Source organism: Sparus aurata, chromosome 9 (genome assembly GCF_900880675.1).
Source record: "Sparus aurata chromosome 9, fSpaAur1.1, whole genome shotgun sequence".
In the NCBI taxonomy this organism is placed as follows: domain Eukaryota; kingdom Metazoa; phylum Chordata; class Actinopteri; order Spariformes; family Sparidae; genus Sparus; species Sparus aurata.
Genome location: NC_044195.1, coordinates 3,654,923 through 3,674,579, shown reverse-complemented (window position 1 = coordinate 3,674,579; position 19,657 = coordinate 3,654,923). Strand labels below are relative to the sequence as shown.

General features: G+C 41.9%; 1 protein-coding gene across 3 annotated transcripts in view; it reads left to right on the top strand.

Annotated features, from left to right (window-relative positions):
• fhip1b (FHF complex subunit HOOK interacting protein 1B) overlaps positions 1 to 19,657 on the top strand; it is a 92,952-nt gene that overhangs the window by 1,203 nt on the left and 72,092 nt on the right. For 2 of the 3 annotated variants that reach the window (XM_030427660.1, XM_030427658.1), the window contains exon 2: positions 17,603 to 18,062. The exons of the other annotated variant lie outside the window; for it this stretch is intronic. In XM_030427660.1, the coding sequence (XP_030283520.1) occupies positions 17,934 to 18,062 (129 nt within the window). In that variant the 5' untranslated portion in view covers positions 17,603 to 17,933. The remainder of the gene's footprint in view (positions 1 to 17,602; positions 18,063 to 19,657) is intronic. 3 annotated transcript variants of the gene reach the window in all.

The following is a 19,657-nucleotide window of genomic DNA, read 5'->3' as shown; positions in this document are numbered from 1 at the left end:
GGACAAAATATTGATACTGCAATATATTGTATGATTCTCTTATGATTCTCATTGATACACTGGTGCCAAATATCACTTCAGGTATGCCTTATTCCAATGTAAATATTTACATTGGAATAAGGCATACCTGTCAACATTGGGATTTAAAAAATAAGGGAAATCCTCTGCGAATCATCTGTGGGTGGTAGGACTGTCGGTTAGTTCACTATTTTTCTCTTTCTCTTAGCTTATTACAATTCTCACCTTTCCTCCTCCTTGCCTGATCATCCTCTGCCTTTCTTGCTGCAACAAATGCATGCATTAAAGCAGAAAATCTTTTGACTGAAAAGTTTTTTCAAGCTGTAGCCAAGTCATATTCCCAATTTGTAATTTGTGAAACATGTTGCAGGGCACGTTACTTGACACGTGCAAAAAAGATGAGATAAGATTTACAGCCTCACCCCACACCATGTCCTCTAATGAAGACATCAAGTTTAGATAAATAGATAGATAGATAGATAGATAGATAGATAGATAGATAGATAGATAGAATTACTTGAATGATCCCAGACAGGGAAATTATTTTGTTACAGCAGTAGTGGGTCCGCAAATAAAACACTTTGTACATAACATAAATAGAAGTTTAAATATTTGACCAAGGTTGTTTTACAGGAGGATGATCTGAACAGCTGTTCTATTCTGTTTTTTGTCTTTTCAATGTAATTTTCAATCTATGAAATCAAACTGTGCCCTTTTTTGCCAAACTTCTCTCAAGTTTTACTCTTTCAAATAATCAACCATCTACAGAACTTTTCAGTACGCTATTTTTCTACTTCTTCTCATCACTATTATTATTATTATTTTTGTTATTATTATTATTATTAATAATATTGTTAAAGTGAGCCACTTATCGTTTAACATAAAAATACATCATACAAACAGCAACTTTTGCAGCCTTGTCAGTCTGATGGCGAGTTATCACCTTTCTGTCATCACTAACATGCTGTTAATAATCAAAGAAGCTCTGAGGCTTTACATTTGTTCTATATGTTATAATACAAGATTTCAGCATTGAGCTACAATCAGGCTACATTCATGATTTTGTACAGTCAAACTAACCAAAAACGTCTTGTTGATCAACATTATAAAGTTTCAGTAACCATGGTAACTCATGGTGCAAGAGGGGAGGGAGAGACACTGAATGAAGCCGTTTACACAGATACACTGCAGACAAAGTCCAGACTATAGTTATTATTTCACACATGTAGCACACAACAGGAGACTCTCCATCTCAGACGAGTTCTCACGTGTTGACTAAACTCAAAAACTAATTGATAACGTAGCTCCGATTCATTCAATTGCCATTCTGAAAATAGACCTCCAGTAACGTAGCGACTGTTTTTACTTTCGGTTTTAATGAAACGAAACTTAAGGAATCCCGCTTGAATCCCGAATCTCAGGAATCTTCATGTGTACGTGGGGCGCTACAACTACTGTACTGCCACCTGCTGGGCCGGAGGGGAAATACGGGAGATTTAAGGGAAAATATGTAAACGGGAAGACGGCGGGACAGATGATTAAAATTACAGATGCACCGATCGATCGGCAACCGATCGCAATCGGCCGATAATGCCCCTATCGGTTTTGATCGGAGTTCTCAAAATAGATCACATCAGGCCGATCAGATGACGTTTAAGTATAAAGACAGTGCATTAACTGCATGCAGGAAGGGAATTTCATGGCCGCCGTTGCCCCGCACTTTGGCCTTGATGCCCTGTGAAAAAAAAACTCATCGTACGGCCACAGTGGCCTCTGTGCCCCTGGCCCGGCCCCGGTCAGCGTAGCGAGCTTGCCTTTAATTACAGCCACCTGAGTGCACAGTAGTCACTCACAGTAACTTCAGTGAGTCCGCGGTTCGCGCAGGTGGAGTCTCATCATCACGATGATCTCACGTGAAAGCCTCTCAAACAGCAGCAACGTCTCAAAACAGAAGAACGAAACTTACAGCACAGGTGCGAAAGCGAGCGCAGCCGGTTTTGACATGATACATAACTGGCTTATGTGGTAGGATTTAGTCCGGTAAAGTTGGAAATATATTCACAGATTCGAACTTCCCGGATCAATAACTCATAAGTGAAACCTTGTTAAAACACAAACGACGGCTCTTTCCTACCGTAGTAAGGTAGACAACGAGCTACAACCGTATTTTCATCTAAACGAGCGTCTGGACATTAACTCTGGTCTGTATGATCAGCCAGCTGTGAGACAAGGGCGCAGGGACCGTCTACAAAGTGCAACACCGAAAAGAGATACTACAAAAAATATTCAATAACTTCACTATTATTCAGAATGTAGTGTCACCAAAATCATTCCACACATCAGTGGTCTCCTGCTGGTTTTTCTACAATTTTTTTGTTTGGAAAAAATGTGCTTTGCCATAATTTTGGGGAATTTCTATTGGGAGAAATATTCAATAACACTAATATTCAGTGTGGTGTCACAAAACTCACCTCTCCCTAACCCTACTTAACAAAAACGACTTTCTAATGTAACTTTAACTTGATTTTGGTATTAAAAAATGTTTTAATACATAATCCATGTCTTATTATAAATTAGGATGTTATGGTATCACTCTGAAAGGTAAATCAACACATTTTACTCAGTGGCCTTTGTGCCCTGTCATGTGGCCTTGGTGCCCCTGAAAACAAAAGTCAAGGCCAAATGGACTTGCCCCTAAAATGACGAAATTCCCACCCTGACTGCATGCATTCCCACTAGTAAGTAGGGCTGGGCGATTATGCTAAAAATAATAATCACGATTATTTTGACTGATATTGAAATCACGATTATTAAACACGATTATTCACTGATTTCAAAAAACGTGTTTATTGAGCCACCAAAACTCAACTTTAAATATAACTTTTAGAAAAACAACCAGGTAGATTAGTGCCAAGAAAAAAAGTAAATGATAATATTTGTATGTTTGCGTGATGGCAACACGTACCGCTTGTCCAAAGTGTTGACCAGTGTCTTGAAGCCTGGGTTGCTAACTGTACTGATAGGGCACATGTCCTTAGCTAGCATGAATGTCACAGCCTCCGTTATCTCTCGCTGTCGCCGGGAGCCGGGGGGATATGGAGCGGCATTTTAAAGAGTGTTGTCAATGGAGGACTGTGTTGCGGTGGCGGTGGTTGTGGCTGAAGTTGATGCTCTTGCACTTTTTTGGGTCTTTTGCTCCTTCAGTACTTGTCATAGACCACATCATGGTTGAATAAATTTGTTGTGTTGCCCTGGGGTGCAGACACGACGGTGTGACAGACTTTGCAAACAATCTCCTTCTGCTCCACGTCCGACGATTTGAAGCCAAAATGTCTCCAAATGACCGAAGTTGTCCTACCTTTCTTTTCAACTAAAGGCTCAGGCTGCTTTTCTGCCATGTTGTCAATCGCTCGTTCCTCATGTGATCCACACACTCGCTGCTGCAGCTGCAGGCGACACAGGTGCGTTCACTGTGCTTTTACAGCGCAGTAATTTGCATACACGACGCGCGGCGGCACATTAATCGTTTTTCTTCGATTACAGTGTTTTCATGATCGTGAGAAGCCAAAATCGAAATCGCGATCAAAATTCAATTAATCGCCCAGCCCTACTAGTAAGCTACAGTTACTCTATGTAAGCTGAGTCCAAGTTGTCTCTAAGAGAGCCTCTAGAGTGTGAAATATTGCACATTGCCTCAGCCTGCAATAAAACGGTGGTCAATTCATGATACTTTCTCATCTCCTAATTTTTATACTTAATAATACAATGTCAATGTTGTGTAAGAAGAATCATTGATTAAATATATGAAAGTTACACAAGACAACAATATAGAAAAAATTATGGATTTGACGCTGTGATCGGTGATCGGCAATATCGGGATCGGCAGATACTCCTTTCGGTGATCAGTGATCGGCCCCAAAAATCCTGATCGGTGCATCTCTATCAATTTCAAACTTACCTTCATAGTTGTCAATAAAACTTGAAAGGTACATCTTGTACCCCTTTTCCCGTTTACTCTGTGGGGCAGAGCATCCCTTTCGGACAAGTCTGTGGACATCCGATATGGTTAGCTTGGGCAGGTCTTGGAGACATCTGGTGTAAAACATAGCCATTTTGCCGGAAGTACAGACGCGCACACTTGAGGGAGCGGAAGTAAACCGAAAGTAGGGTCTTGCACCGAGCGAATTGTATTAAACTGGATGAATAAGACACAGCTCTTTCTATTGTACTTTAGTGCTTCCTCTATTTTATATGAATATTAATATACAGAAATAATGATTTTATTCTCAATATCTTCCATGTCATATGGCCCACTGACTTATGAAACAGATTCTGTTTCCATAAAAAATCTATAATAATAAAGAAAATAATGGTAAAAAAAATCTCTAATGCACAAGAGGTTCACATATTTTCAAGCAGCACTGTCAACTTCTACACTATTTTGTCTCATGTCTTAGATTCTGATTCTGAAAATGAATTTTTTTTTTAAATCTCACCAGTAGTCACTATTTAAAAGGTTATTTTTCAAAATTTTCTTACGGGGGAGCATGCCCTCGGACCCCCCTAATGTTGCTGGTTACCGATTCAGGGCACCACTGCTACAAAAAAAAAACTAGGGGAAACACAGTGTTATATGAATTTTGGACGTGTGGGGCGAACTATTTCTTTCTTAGCTGAAGCCAACAATGGGACGAAAAAAAATGTAAAGAGAGACATAGCCTTATAGGAGCCGTGTATTTTCCTGCCTTTTTGTCCTTTGCCAATCACACCTATGATTACTAGTGACAGCCTAGTAACTTAACACACACAGGTGGCCACATTTTATGGTGTTCATTTAAGTCAGCTTTCGTCTGGCCTAAAAATGCACATTACATGAAGGGGTGTCTGTGTCAGCTGTTGTTCAGGACTAGATTTATGTTGCATCTCTGCTACCAATTCAAGTGAGTGAGAAGTGAAATTCTACAGTAAAACGTATGTAAAGAATGTGAAGGAAACAGTTTTCTTGCAGAAAACAGGTATGATTGTCACTATGTACCAAGTCACAGAAACTTTTAAATAGACTAGGGCTGGGTGATAAATCGGTAAAATTGATTTATTCAAGTTTGTGGTCTAGGACGATTTTAACCCTCTGGGGTATAATTGGCCGTTTTTGACGCCCTCCCACAACTTCCCCCTGTTCCTCAGCAACCAAATCACATGGTTTGCCATGTCATTTTGTGATAAGTTGGTGTGGTGCCTTTTTCTAACAGTAGGAAAGGGGGGTCACAGGTTTTTTTGCTTGCAAACACTTCCTGCTTGTGGGCACTGTCGTGAGAAAAGCCCATTTTTACCGTCTCTTCCTGCACCAAACGCACAGCAAACGTGACGGCAATGTTAGTGAAAACGCGTGGCGTACATTATTTATAGTAAGTCCTGTTTTACTTGGCCTATCAACACAATTTTAAAAACTAGTATATAGTTTGAAGGCTGCTCCAACACATAAGTCAGAACCGAGATTCACTGAAGCTCCGTCTAGCTGCTACCTCATCTTGTTAAAATGTGTGCCAGCGCGTCAATCAACCTCAGAGGGTTAAAAAATGAAAATTGATTTTCTCTTTAACTTGCTCTGCCGCCGCTCCCCATGGGCTCCCGTAGTTCATAGTGGGCTCCCCCCTCCCCCCGCATTGACTTTCCACAGAGAAACAAACACAACAACATGGCAGCAAGCCAAGAGTTTGTTCCTACTAAGGCACTGTCTCGTCAGTGGTTTAGTTCTATAGCCTCAGACCTTGAACAAACCACAGTCTGCTGCAAAGTTTGTTTAAAGGCTATCAAAAACAGATGCATGCATCACAGTGGGACACTTGTTCACTACGAGATGTACAAGACCGCGTCAGCCCACGAACATCTGCTATAAAGCAGCCAACATTAGCGGAATCATTTAATCATTGTGTCCCGTATGAGAAGAAAAAAAAGCATACAATCTGACATACAAGTGAGTTCAAAGGTGCACTGTTTAAAATTGCAGGGCAATTTTGTTGAACAATAAAAGCCTTAAAATAAAAGCAATGCTTTTGATAATTTCTTTGTCAGTTGTTTTTGTTTTTAAGAAGAAAAAAAAATCTATTAAAATAGTAAATCGAGTTTGGTGTAAAAAAAAAAAATCAGAGGGGCCATATCACCTAGCCCTGAAGTAGACCTTAATCCTCTTTTAAGTCTGTCAAAACTTATGAAAGAGTATATGTTGGCCAGCAGACTTGATTGTGTGACATCCTAAGGCTGTATTTGGATCGGTTGGGCTATGGCAAGACAGCCTCCAAGCTGAGAGTGAGATTACGTACTATTGCTGCAACAGCAATATGGAATCTTGGTGTGAAAAGGGTTAATGTTTAGCTTATGATCAGTCAGTTTGGTCTCGTGCCCCATTTTAAAACACACAGTAATGATCAGCCTTGCATCCTGGTTGCTAACTGTTATTTTTTTTATCCTTCGTTGGCGACAAACAACCAAGAGCCGAGACTCCGCATTATTGTTGCAACCAAGCCTTTCTCCACCTTTTTGTTTGTTCAAACTGAACCAAGCAGCTGAAGAACCAAAAGAGGTGTGATGGAACACATCATGACATTGAAATCTGTGTTTCCACCTTTTAACCTGTTCACACCCACCCATTTTCGGTAATGTCGCCTATTTAGCATACCCAAATGGAAAAGCTGATAACACAAGAACTACAAGTCCGAGATGGATGTATGATACGCCATTTGAAAGCTGACAACCTCTAGTTTCTGTGAATGTGTTTATTTAGCATGTACCATACACACAACCAAAATGACATCAGTTCAAACATGGCTCTAAAACATTTTTTTTGTCTTCGAAAATAATAGGTCATATTTGAATAACAATAACTAGGATGTGCTTTATGTAAGGCATATGGCAATATAGCACATACCTTCCTCATCTTGTCAACTACACCTGGGTGAAATTTTAGACTTCTAGGCCTACCCTTATGGGAGTTTTGGAGAGGTTCGTGGACGCCAGTTCTCTCCAGATTAGGATGTCATTGTTCATCTTGTAAAAATGCACATAGTTCATTTGATCTTCTCCCTCTGGTGAGAATATCGAGATATGAAATTTTGTCCATATCGTTCAGCACTAGTCCTATTGGATGGATTTGGTCTTTTTGAGGCAACGGGAACTGTTAAGTTCTTTCAGAGAGGGGAGAGTAATTAATTGAATTTCGATTTCGATTTTGGCTTCCCTCGATCATGAAAACAAGATAACGTAATAAAACGATCATTCTGCCGCACACCATGTCTTGTGTGGTAAATGCAACATACCCTTCCATCTCCACCTGTGCACTCCGCTCCGCCCCCGCCTGAAAATTTTTGCTTTCAGCCATGCCAGTGCATGGCTACTGATAGGACCAGCATGCTGGTAGATAACAACATAGCAGCTTTTCCTTTTGGCAAACTGATCAGCAGGGGTTCACAGCACGTTACACACGGACCATGGAATGACACTCCCACACTGCCGCACTAACCGGATTTGGTCTGAATGTACCGTAACAGTCAAGAAGAGCTGGTAGGGTGTGTACACTAACCTTTAACAAAACTCTCTGGTCTATATGGTGGCACACTCCCTTGAGTGGAAACTGTGTTGTACTTTGAACTTTTATGGGTGTTTTTTATTATGCTTTCTGCGTGACTTGACACAATTTTGAATATCAGTATCTGATGCACCTCTTTTTATATGAGTCCTGCATAACATGATTACATAGTTTTGCTAAGGCAGACTGGTTTACATGCATTTAAGGTGATTGCATTTTTGGTTAATCCATGGCAGATTCTTACTCCCAGTGATCTGATTTTCATCTTGTTATTTTGCTGTAGATGTCTTTGCTTTGACACATGAATCTTTGACACTCTGCATTTTCCTTTCGTTTAAATGCCTGAAAGAAAAGATAGAATTTCCTGACTCACCCCAGCTGGGGCTGGTGAATCATAAAAAAAAACGATGAATATTACATTTTACCTGCTTTTATTACAGTGGTCTTTGTATTTAGATACTCACAAATATGCTGCTGTCTGACCCAAGTCATGTTAATGCACATCATCTGGCCACAAATAATAACAAACATGTTTTTAATCTTCTTTAAAGCTGTTTTTGCGCTCCTAATAACCTTTGTGGGTTCAGAAGGTCTTATGTATAATCTTTTATAAAAACAAATGCTGAGACATTAAGTTGAAGCTAAATGCATTACAGGGAAGTCGGGGTTCTCCAGCAGACAGCTTATTCTGTTCCCCAGGTTTCTCTTATGAATACGGCAAAAAAACCCCAACTCTTTTAAGTATCAAATTGGCCTGGTTGGTTTCGTTATGGAGGTCAGCACTTGTGGTCGGCTTGGATTCACAACAATTACAACTGATTCCAATGGCAACACATAGTCTGAGCAAAAAGGCAAAAGGAAAAAAAAGTGTCCCACTGTGATGCAGGCGTCAGTTTGAGATGCTGAAATAAACGGGTCGGTCTGCTGTCTTCAGTTGCATCAGCCTTTAAACAAACTTTGCAGTGGACCGTGGTTTGTTCAAGGTCTGACGCTACAAAACCAAACTACTGACGAGACAGTGCCTTTTTAGGAATGAACTCTTTGCTTGCTGCCATGTTGTTGTGTTCGTTTCTCTGTGGAAAGTAAATGTGGGGGGGAGGGCAGAGCTTCTGTTTGGTAGGTAGATGTGTCATGATTGGGATGTAAAATTTGGCTAACATTGGACAATGTACTGTCAAGTTAGGACAAGTTCATGTTGCAACATAAGTGTCTTCACCACACACAACTGGCAGGGCCTCAAAGACTTTCTTACCATATTTACATAGGAGTTTGGCAATATGTCATATCCTGAGAGAGAGCTTTTTGCAGATGTAGGTGTGATAGATATGTGAACTGAATTTCAGGCATGCATGTCGAAATGGCCTCGGTGCCTGTCATTTCCTGTTGCCACTTAGTGGCACTGTGACTGTAAAATAATATTGGAATGTCACTGTTTTCAGGCTTGGACTCTTATCAAACGTGAAGTTTGGTGCAGTTTCGACAAGCTGTATAGAGTTACAGCAATTTCTCATTTCATGGCGCCACAACAATCTTTGCAATGCCGCCACAGGCATGCCATTCAACAAAAACTCTTGGAGGCCATCCACTTGAAAACCCTTTTTTGCGAAAACGCACATCGTTTTGGCCGACCGTCCACACGGATCCTGAAAACGCAGCGACTAAAACGCACTTGTTTGAAAACGGGTCTCAGGGTGGAAAAATCCAAAAACGCAGCCCTCCCGTTTTCATGTGGACAGCGAATCTGCATACTTTCCAGAACGATGATGCCATCGCCCCACCCCTCGACCTCTTGCCTCCGACCTCTGAACCCCGCGACGTCTCATAACAACAACAACAACAACAACAACAACGGCGGACTACACGCTTGTGTTCGTGCCGCAGAAGATATTGAGCCTTCCTTCCAACTTACTCGCCTTGTAGTGGAGTGTGAGTCACAGCAGCAGTTCAACCTCATTAATGGTCCACACAAACGATTCTGGTTTCCTTGTATTAGCCATTGTGTTTGGATTCACTGTCTACTGTCTGCTTGTATACAGAGTAAATGAGTGTTTACAGCTGCTAATGTATGTTACGCTGTTACTGTGATGATACATGACAATTAAATATTTAATCTGTCCATAATAACCACATCCTGACATGTAAATGTGGCATCTGTGTGAATCAAAAACAGTCGTTTTAATAAATACAGTGATTTTTGATGATCTTGTACTAATAATGACAATCATGGCGACAAAAATCAAGTCTGCAAATCAAGATCAGAAACTGCAACAGCAGTGAAGAGATATACACCATGACAGAACATTGTAACATATGGTATAAAATAACATTTCATGGTAAAAAAAAAAAAAAAGTGAAGTATCAGCAGGCTACTATTATAAATATGCACCATATATAGTTTTCAACATTATTATTATTATTATTAGTGAAATTGTCGTAGTCGTAGTAGTGGTATTTTTCTGCATATTCTTGACTTAGAATGGGAGCAGCTGTAATGCTGGAATTTCCCGTCGGGGATCAACAAAGTATTTCTGATTCTGATTCGTATATCATGCAGTCAGTTGTCCATATTTAAAGTTAAATTAGATTAACCAAGTTGACAGTATGGCAGACAGATGTCTCATTTACATGTCAGGATGTGGTTATTATAACACAGATTAAATATTTAACTGTCATGTATCATCACAGTAACAGCGTAACATACATTAGCAGCTGTAAACACTCATAAAAACATTATAAAATGGTTTGGTGCTGACCTGTATACTGAACATATGAGGAGTAGTTAACGTTTATAATCCTCAGAGAATGTTACAGATGTTGTTTTTGGTTCCTCTCTGTTTCCTGAATATATCCGTATGTGTGTGAATGGGTAAATGAGACACATTGACTTATAGCACTTTGTAGAAGGAGCTTCATAAAGTTCACTCCATTGACTTGTATTAGTTCACGGGGCGGATCTGCCTCCTCCAGTATGGCGGCGATGTCGACGTACGGTCCAGCGCTCAATGAGGCGTCTATGTCTATGCGTAGATGCCTCATGACGTGCTGGAACGTAACCCAGTGTCGCCGCCATCTTGGTTGGGTCTCCTCACTGTATGCTAGCACCAGAGTCAATCGGAATCAACGGAGAGTGAGCAACTATGCCCGTATTTTGTGCAGTTTATGGTTGCAAAAACCGGTGCAGTATTGTTAGCAGATCGCGGGGGATTACCTTTCACAAGTAAGATTTAAAAAAAAAAAAAAAGTTATGTAATTTTTGTGACAGCGCCTTGTATCATAACTAAAGCTCTGCCGTTTGTAACCGTGTGAAAATCCGGAAAAAATTCGGGGACTTATGATTATTGTAGTTGCGGATAGACCTTCCTCAGTAGAAATAAATGCGCATTAGGGACCCATCCAAGATGGCAGCCGCGCTGATACGTCAGCTCCAATAGGCAGCGTCAGTCTATGAGGCGTCTACGTATATTATGTCTGCCCAGAAGGATGCCAGAGAATTCACAGAGAAGCTGGCGAAGTGTGTGACATTTTCATCCCGGATTTTTGTGAGGAGGGAATTAAACGCCTGGTCTGTTAAGTGATTGAAAGAAATAAACGCCTGGCTATTATTTGGTATTTTACGGTAGTTCCCGCATCATCAGCACGAGCAGAACAATAAATCTATGACAGCAAGAGAGGCGGGACTTAAGGCAGAACAGCCAATCATCAGCCGGTCAGTCCCAAAGCCGGTGTCATGTTTGAAGCAGCAAGGGGGGGGGAGGGGGAGAGGAGGCAGCTGCAGCGAGCGCAGACTTAGAGCGGCCAGGGGAACTGAGCGACTGTAGTGAGGCGTTTGTGCAAAACTGCGGATAAACGGCAGAAAAAGTGTGGGTGTTGAACCCTCTCACCGGGAAAAGTGTGGTAAAACACCCACATCCCCCACGGGTGCGATGCCCCTGACCGCGGTCAGCCTTCGCCGGAAACTGCCGACATACTTCACAATACATTACGCCGTTGCGGTGGTTCAGCCAGGTATAGTGATCCCTCCACCTCGGGAGAAATCCCCTTTTCCTCCTCTCGGACTCGTAGCACCCCTTCGCCGACATTTTTCCGAATCACTTTCTCGCCGTCACTCTAAGCATTTCCCGCATGCATTCTAGCAAATCACGATTGTCGTACGGGCAGTGACTGGCCAATCACTGTAATCAGTATAATCAGCGATTGGTCAGTCACTGGCCCGTCCCAATCGACATGCCCTGCACCTACTTTTACTGGCCCCGGGCCAGCGGGCCATGGATTATGTCGAACCCTGCAGTGGTTGTTTAGTATGCCTACCTACAGATTTGTTTTTGTTACACCAATAGACTGAGTGGCTTTTGGAATTAAGTGTTAATGTATACCTCCAAAAGTTTACTTGGCAATTATTGTCTAAGAAAACAATGCAACAATAAAACTGAGGAATGGTAAATATACGGGTAAAAAAATACATCCATTGCATTTATTATGTCTTTACAACTTTAACAGCTAAGAGAATAATGAAATATATGACATAACAAACAGGGTTTCAACTAAACATTGAGAAGTGGACCAAGCTCTGCCTCCAAAATGAAGATGACAACTCTTGTTATCCCACGCTTTTTAAGTGTTTAATTTATCTTGGACCTAGCTGAGTGTGAAGGTGGACATACTCTACATTTCCACAGAGAGACCAAATGGTTTCCCACAGAATACAGTGTTCCCCTTAGTGTTGGAGTTGTAGCAGGGGAGTGTCTGCTGGCAGCATAAAGGCTTTGAGTACATGAATATCAGGTGTTGCCCCTTCTTCCACCCTGGGGTTTATGCCTATTTAATTTGACAAACAAGCTATTATTTTATGTGTGATCCCTATCACCCTCAAGGTGACCATTTACATCCGCTCTCATTTTCTCTGAAATTTACTTGCACCACCACAGTGTTGTATTATCAAAGGGTGTACATTTACGTGAATTTTACATTTTCAGTGGTAAAATAATGATATTTATTATGATCTTTTATGAATAACTATTGTTGATAATCATTATCATCTGAGGGAATCTGTCAACTGTCCTTAATTGACAACTGTCATGTCACAGTGCCCCACGCATACAGTAGGCTGGCCTCCAGGATGAAGAAACCGGTAGGTCCATGTGGATTACCTACTGTTTTTTATCTACATGGATCGACAAAATAGAATTAGATAGAAGATAGAATTACTTTAATGATCCCAGACTGGGAAATTATTTTGTTACAGCAGTAGTGGGTCAGCAAATAAAACACTTCGTACATAACATAAATAGAATCCAATATATACATAGTGTATATATACAGTGCACAGTGTGCTATAAATAATAAACAATAAACAATGATAATATATACAACAAAACAAAATATGCAAAATATACTTTAACAATAATAATATATACAACAAAACAGTGGAGCAATCAGAGTTCTCTGTCAGACAGAGGTGAGAGAGTTGTTGTATAAAGTGATGGATTGTGGCAGGAAAGATTTCCTGTATCTATTGCTACGACAGCGAAGCTGAAGCAGCCTTCCGGAGAAGGTGCTCCGCTGTCTGACCAGTGTGAGTTGGAGAGGGTGGAGAGGATTATCCATGATGGATAACAGTTTTTTCAGTGTCCTCCTCTCCACCACAGCCTCCAGAGTGTCCTGTTTGCAGCCAATCACAGAGCCAGCCTTCCTGATCAGTTTGTTGAGTCTGTTGGTGTCGCTGGCTCCGATGCTGCTTCCCCAACAAACCACAGCAAAGAAAAGTACACTGGCCACCACAGACTGATAAAAGATCTCCAACATCTTGCTGCACACGTCGAAGGATCTCAGCTTCCTCAGGAAGTAAAGTCTGCTCATCCCCTTCTTGTACACAGCTTCAGTGTTAGATCTCCAGTCCAGTCTGTGGTTGATGGTAACACCAAGGTACTTGTAATCCTCCACCGCCTCCACATCCCTTCCCAGAATGCACAGAGGTTGGAAAGCCGTCTTCCTCTTCTTCCTGAAATCTGTCACCATCTCTCTGGTCTTGCTGATGTTCAGCCGCAGGTGATTCTGTCCAGTCCACTCCACAAAGTTGTCTACCAGTGCCCTGTACTCCTCCTCCTGTCCCTCACTTATACACCCAACAACAGCCGAGTCGTCAGAAAACTTTTGCAGGTGACACGACCCGGTGTTGTACTGAAAGTCAGTGGTGTATAAGGTGAACAGGAAAGGAGACAGTACAGTCCCCTGTGGAGCTCCTGTATCACTAACCACCGCATCAGACAGAACACTGCCCATACGGACAAACTGTGGCCTGCCTGTCAGGTAGTCAGTAATCCAGGAGATCATTGTGTCGTCTACACCCATCACCCGCAGCTTCTCCCCCAGTAGCAGTGGCTGAATGGTGTTAAAAGCACTAGAGAAATCAAAGAATGTGATTCTCACAGTACCTCCTCCACCATCCAGGTGCGAATGGGCTCGTTGCAGCAGGTAGATGACAGTGTCATCAACTCCCAAGTGGGGCTGGTAAGCAAATTGCAGAGGGTCTAGCAGGGCTCTCACCTGCGGCCTCAGGTTGGCCAAAACCAGTCTCTCCAGCACCTTCATGATGTAAGATGTGAGGGCCACTGGTCGATAGTCATTGAGGTCTGATGGTGTCGACTTCTTTGGAACAGGAACCAGGCAGGAAGTCTTCCAAAGCACCGGTATTCTCTCCTGACCCAGGCTCAGGTTGTAGAGGTGTTGTAGGACAGGAGACAGCTGGCTGGCACATGTCTTCAGGATCCTGGGGCTGATACCGTCAGGGCCTGCAGCCTTCTGCTGGTGGAGTCTCTCCAGCTGTCTCCTAACCTGGCCTGCAGTCACAGTCATGCGGGGGAGGCTGCTAGTGGAGGAGGAGGAGGAGGAGAGGTGCTGCATAGGAGAGCTCACAGCAGGGGAGTGAGGGGGGAGGGGAGGAAGCATTTGGGGCAGTGAGGGTGTGTGGGGGTCTGGAGGTGTCAGGGAGACGACAGAAGGCTGTGAGCTGAACCTATTGAAGAATCTGTTCAGCTTGTTTGCCCTCTCCAGGCTGCCTGATGACTGTCTGCCGCTCACCTTACACCCAGTGATCTGCTTCATACCAGTCCACACATCCCTCACATTGTTCTGCTGGAGTTTGGCCTCCAGCTTCCTCCTGTAGGTGTCTTTACAGGCCCTCAGCATATCCCTGAGTTCATGCTGCACTCTCCTCAGTTCTTCCCTGTCTCCAGACCTGAACGCCCTCTTCTTCTTGTTAAGAAGGGCTTTCAGGTCATTGGTGATCCACGGCTTATTATTAGGGAAGCAGCGTACAGTCCGGGTTGGCATGGTGGTGTGTTCACAGAACCTGATGTATTCTGTGATGCAGTCGGTCATGCTGTCCAGATCCTCTCCATGTGGCTCAACAAGTGCATCCCAGTCTGTCGACTCAAAGCAGTCCTGTAGTGCGTCAGCAGCCTCCTGAGTCCACCTCCTCACGCTCCTAGTGTGGACAGGCTGCCGCACCAGGTTGTGGGTGAGGGCTGTGGGACTGTATGCATCCTTAGCATTTCCATACAACAGATCCAGTGTGTTACAGTCTCTGGTGGGGCAGTCAACATACTGGTGAAATGTTGGGAGGGTTTTGTCCAGTGAGACGTGATTAAAATCCCCAGTGATGACAATAAATGCGCTAGGATGCTGCGTCTGTACCTGGGCAACAGCAGAGTGGATGACGTCACAGGCCAGCGCTGCATCAGCTGAAGGAGGAACGTACACACCGATAATGATGGCGGACGTGAACTCCCGGGGCAAATAATAAGGCCTCATCCCCACAGTCAGCAGTTCAATGTCCGGGGTACAGAGACGTTTCTTCACGTGAACATGTCCGGGATTACACCACCTCTCACTCACATACAGTGCAATCCCTCCTCCTTTCTTCTTTCCGCTGCTTATCACGTCCCTGTCCGCCCGAACAGTGCTGAAGCCGGGAATCGCCACGCTGTGGGTCCGGGATATGCGAGTGAAGCCATTAGGGGTGGTGAAAAAAATCGATTATTGATTAATCGCGATTATAATATTGACGATTATGATTCGATTATTTAATTTCCAAAAATCGATTTAAAAAAAAATAATAATTATTATTTATTTTTTATTTTTTAAATAGTAATACAAACTGGAGTCCTCCTCTTACTGGCTTCCGCTACATGGTCCACGGTCTGGAGCCAAGATATGTTACTCCATCCCGGAGCTTTTTCACTTAAACCGATTCCAAATCTTTACAAGGAGACAAGCCTTTCCGTGCAAGTGTCCCTTAACACTGCTCACAGGGTAGCAATAACCTGCGATGCCTGGACATCCAGAGCTATAGTCTCATATGTGACCGTTACAGCTCATTATGTCAGCAGTTAATGGAAGCTAATGTCCTACGTACTTCAGACGGAAGCTATGGATGATAGCCACACAAGAACAAATATGTGTGAGTTTCTCAAAGCAATGGCAGACGAGTGGGGAATAGAGAAACACGCCCTGGTTCTCGTCACCAACAATGCTTCTAACACGAGTCCGGCTGCTGAGCTTGGCAGCTTTCTTTTAACAGTGAAACACTACATTTAAAACAAATTAAAAAATAATCATTTTGATATTACAGTTACACTATACAATATTGAAGGTGCTGTGAGGTGTTACTCAAGAGATAAGTGAAATAATTCGGCAGCTGACTGATGTTAAATGGAAGATCAATAATCGTTAATAATTGAAAATCGAATCGATAATCGTTAATAATGCCGCAAAAGTGCCACAAAAGTTCAAAAAAGGAAAGTGTCCATCCTCTCACGCTCACCGGAGAAGAGTTGTCATAACTCACAACAAAAATCTAAACAGAAATACAAAAAACTACAAAAAAAAACTACGAAAAGCTTGGAAACCCACAGGAGCTGCTGCAACAGGCTGCCACCTAGTACGGCGCCATGGTAACAAATAAATAATAACAAATATTGTTAATTTCAGAAATGAGTGTTTACTTGTGTTTTCCCAACAAATGACTGATTGCTGTAGCGTTTCTGTGTAACACTCACATGAAGTTGCAGGACAGTTTTTTTCCCTCCTGTGAGAACAATAAACATAAATCCATTGCTTGCTTCAGCTTGATTCAACTGATGCTTGTTGTTATAATGGTTGAACTGACATATTTAGGTCAGCGTAAAGTTCCTCATTTTATATACTTAATGCATTACTCGTGTGTGAATTTGTCTGGATATATTTTCTAGAGATCCAAGTCTAGGTCCTTGGTTTGTAAGCTTTAGAAAATGTATGAAAGTGAAAAATAACATAATGTTTCTGTATGTTTTTCTTTATTGTCTTGTCCTCTGATAGACTCTAAACGCAGGTCCATTGATTTACCTGTAGCTTTTAAAGTGTCTGTAGTGAGCCTAGATGACCTCCGCACTCCTCTGCTTATCTCTTCCCCTCTCCTCTGTCTTCTTCTTCTCCTCCTCCTCCTCCTCTCCCCATCTCTCATAAAAATGATAAAAATTCAGTAATGGTGTTAACAATTTAGTAGGCAGGTGTGCTGCTGCTAGATGCAAATGGGTGAAACACTGGAATACTGTAGGGGCTGACCTGTTTTTTCAGGAAAACAAACAATTTTAAGCACACATGACTTTACCTTTGTTTATTCATGTTTCCCAACTGCTGGCATGAATAATACACTTTCAGAATTTTATTTATGTGGTTGGACATGCTTAATTGTAGGGTAAAACACTGCACTATGTCAGACCAATCCAGATTCTGTGTTGAATTTAGTGTTAAAATGTAAGCGACAATAAATGTTGAAGTTACTACATTACATTTCCGAAAGACTAGCTAACTAATGAAATGCAGGAAGATTTTCAAGTAATGTGCATTTAGCTAAACTATAACATCATATCTATATTTTGGGAAATTTGTGCAATTTTTGATCTAGATTGAATCTTCAAGTTTACATGTTGATGTGTGTGTTTTGTTTTTTTTCTGTTTACACAGCGCAGAGTGCCTGTCCTGAATGGCTATGGAGTGGTGTTGGTTTCAGACTGGATGACAGGGTCTACAGTGAGGACAGGGTCACACAGATTCTAAAGCAGCAGCAGGCTTTTCCTTGGCGTACACTGACTCTCCACTCCTTCTCTCTGTTCACATACACTATCTGTCCCCTTACTTCCCCTCACCTCCTCCTCCCTTCATCTTCTTTTTTGTTTGCTTACTTCTCTAATTTGTCTTTGCCCTCCGTTGCTTCTGAAGTCTTGATATTTTACGGGAACTCATTCTCTCATCTTTGAGTTCTTGTGACCTTTGACCTGCCTCTCACTGGGTCAGGATGAGCTGGCTGAGCAGGCTAAACCCTAGGGGTCCAGGGAGTCGCTCTGGCCGGAGTACCGCCCCCTCCAGCCCTTGCACTGCTGACCCAGAGACCTGCCTCATGGTGTTTAAAAACCACTGGAGACAGGTGAGCTCTAATTGATTCATGATCATAATTAAAATAGTTTTGCTGTGTAACATTTTACTCACCAGCCTTATAGCTGAGATGTGGTGACACAGCATTTCCTGTCCTCGCTTTTACCATAAAATGTGTAGGACTGCCTTACAGGCCATCAGAAAAGTTGTTAAACAAGTCCCCAGTTGAAATATTATCCATAACACTTATTTGAAAAAAGGATTTACAATAATCGTATGTGCACACAATTGAACATGATCACCTGTTTCTCCCTTCAAAATAACTTTGTCTGGATTACTATATTAAAATGGGCATTTTTTCTGTAACACCGCTTGCATTATTCAACTAGTTGCAAAGCTGGTGTCACAAATATTGCTGCATTCTCAGACTGCTGCTTCTAATGGCCAAAAGGAATCAAATCAAAATAAAATGCACACCTAGGGAAAGTTTTTCCACCCCTCACTACTTCTTCTGAGTTATAACTCATTCAAATATGAACACACAGACGTTTATTAATATTCCTCTCAACCCTAGAACTTTCCCAAGAATCACCATGTTTTTGAGTTTTCTTCAGTATCCAAATAGTGTAGCAATAGTTGTCTCTACATTAATCGGCACACTGCAAACAGGAACTGCCAATAGGCAAAACTTTTAATCGTGCAGGCACAGTCTGAGACTTTGAAAACCCATGCTTTTAACGTGTTTAGTTACTGTAACTACTTTATTCTTTTGAAAAATAGTTTGTATTGTAACTTATGTAAAGAAACTGTGAACAGTTTTCACGTTGATCCTTTTTTGAGATTCAGTTTTACAATTAAACAGGGCAAAGCAGAAAATCTTCACATTTAAGATGAGTCAGTCAGTGCATTTTTTGATTCTGTGGATGGAGTAATCGGTTAATAATTTCAGCACTAAATCTGTTACACCTATCCACTAGGGGTGGTTAATCGGCCCAATTTCCCGATTCGATTCGATTCCGATTATTGAAGTCTCGATTCGATTACAAATCGATTTTCGATTATTAACGATTATCGATTCGATTTTCAATTATTAACGATTATTGATCTTCCATTTAACATCAGTCAGCTGCCGAATTATTTCACTTATCTTTTGAGTAACACCTCACAGCACCTTCAATATTGTATAGTGTAACTGTAATATCAAAATGATTATTTTTTAATTTGTTTTAAATGTAGTGTTTCACTGTTAAAAGAAAGCTGCCAAGCTCAGCAGCCGGACTCATGTTAGAAGCATTGTTGGTGACGAGAACCAGGGCGTGTTTCTCTATTCCCCACTCGTCTGCCATTGCTTTGAGAAACTCACACATATTTGTTCTTGTGTGGCTATCATCCATAGCTTCCGTCTGAAGTACGTAGGACATTAGCTTCCATTAACTGCTGACATAATGAGCTGTAACGGTCACATATGAGACTGTAGCTCTGGATGTTCATGCATCGCAGGTTATTGCTACCCTGTGAGCAGAGTTAAGGGACACTTGCACGGAAAGGTTTGTCTCCTTGTAAAGATTTGGAATCGGTTTAAGTGTGAAAAAGCTCCGGGATGGAATAACATATCTTGGCTCCAGACCGTGGACCATGTAGCGGAAG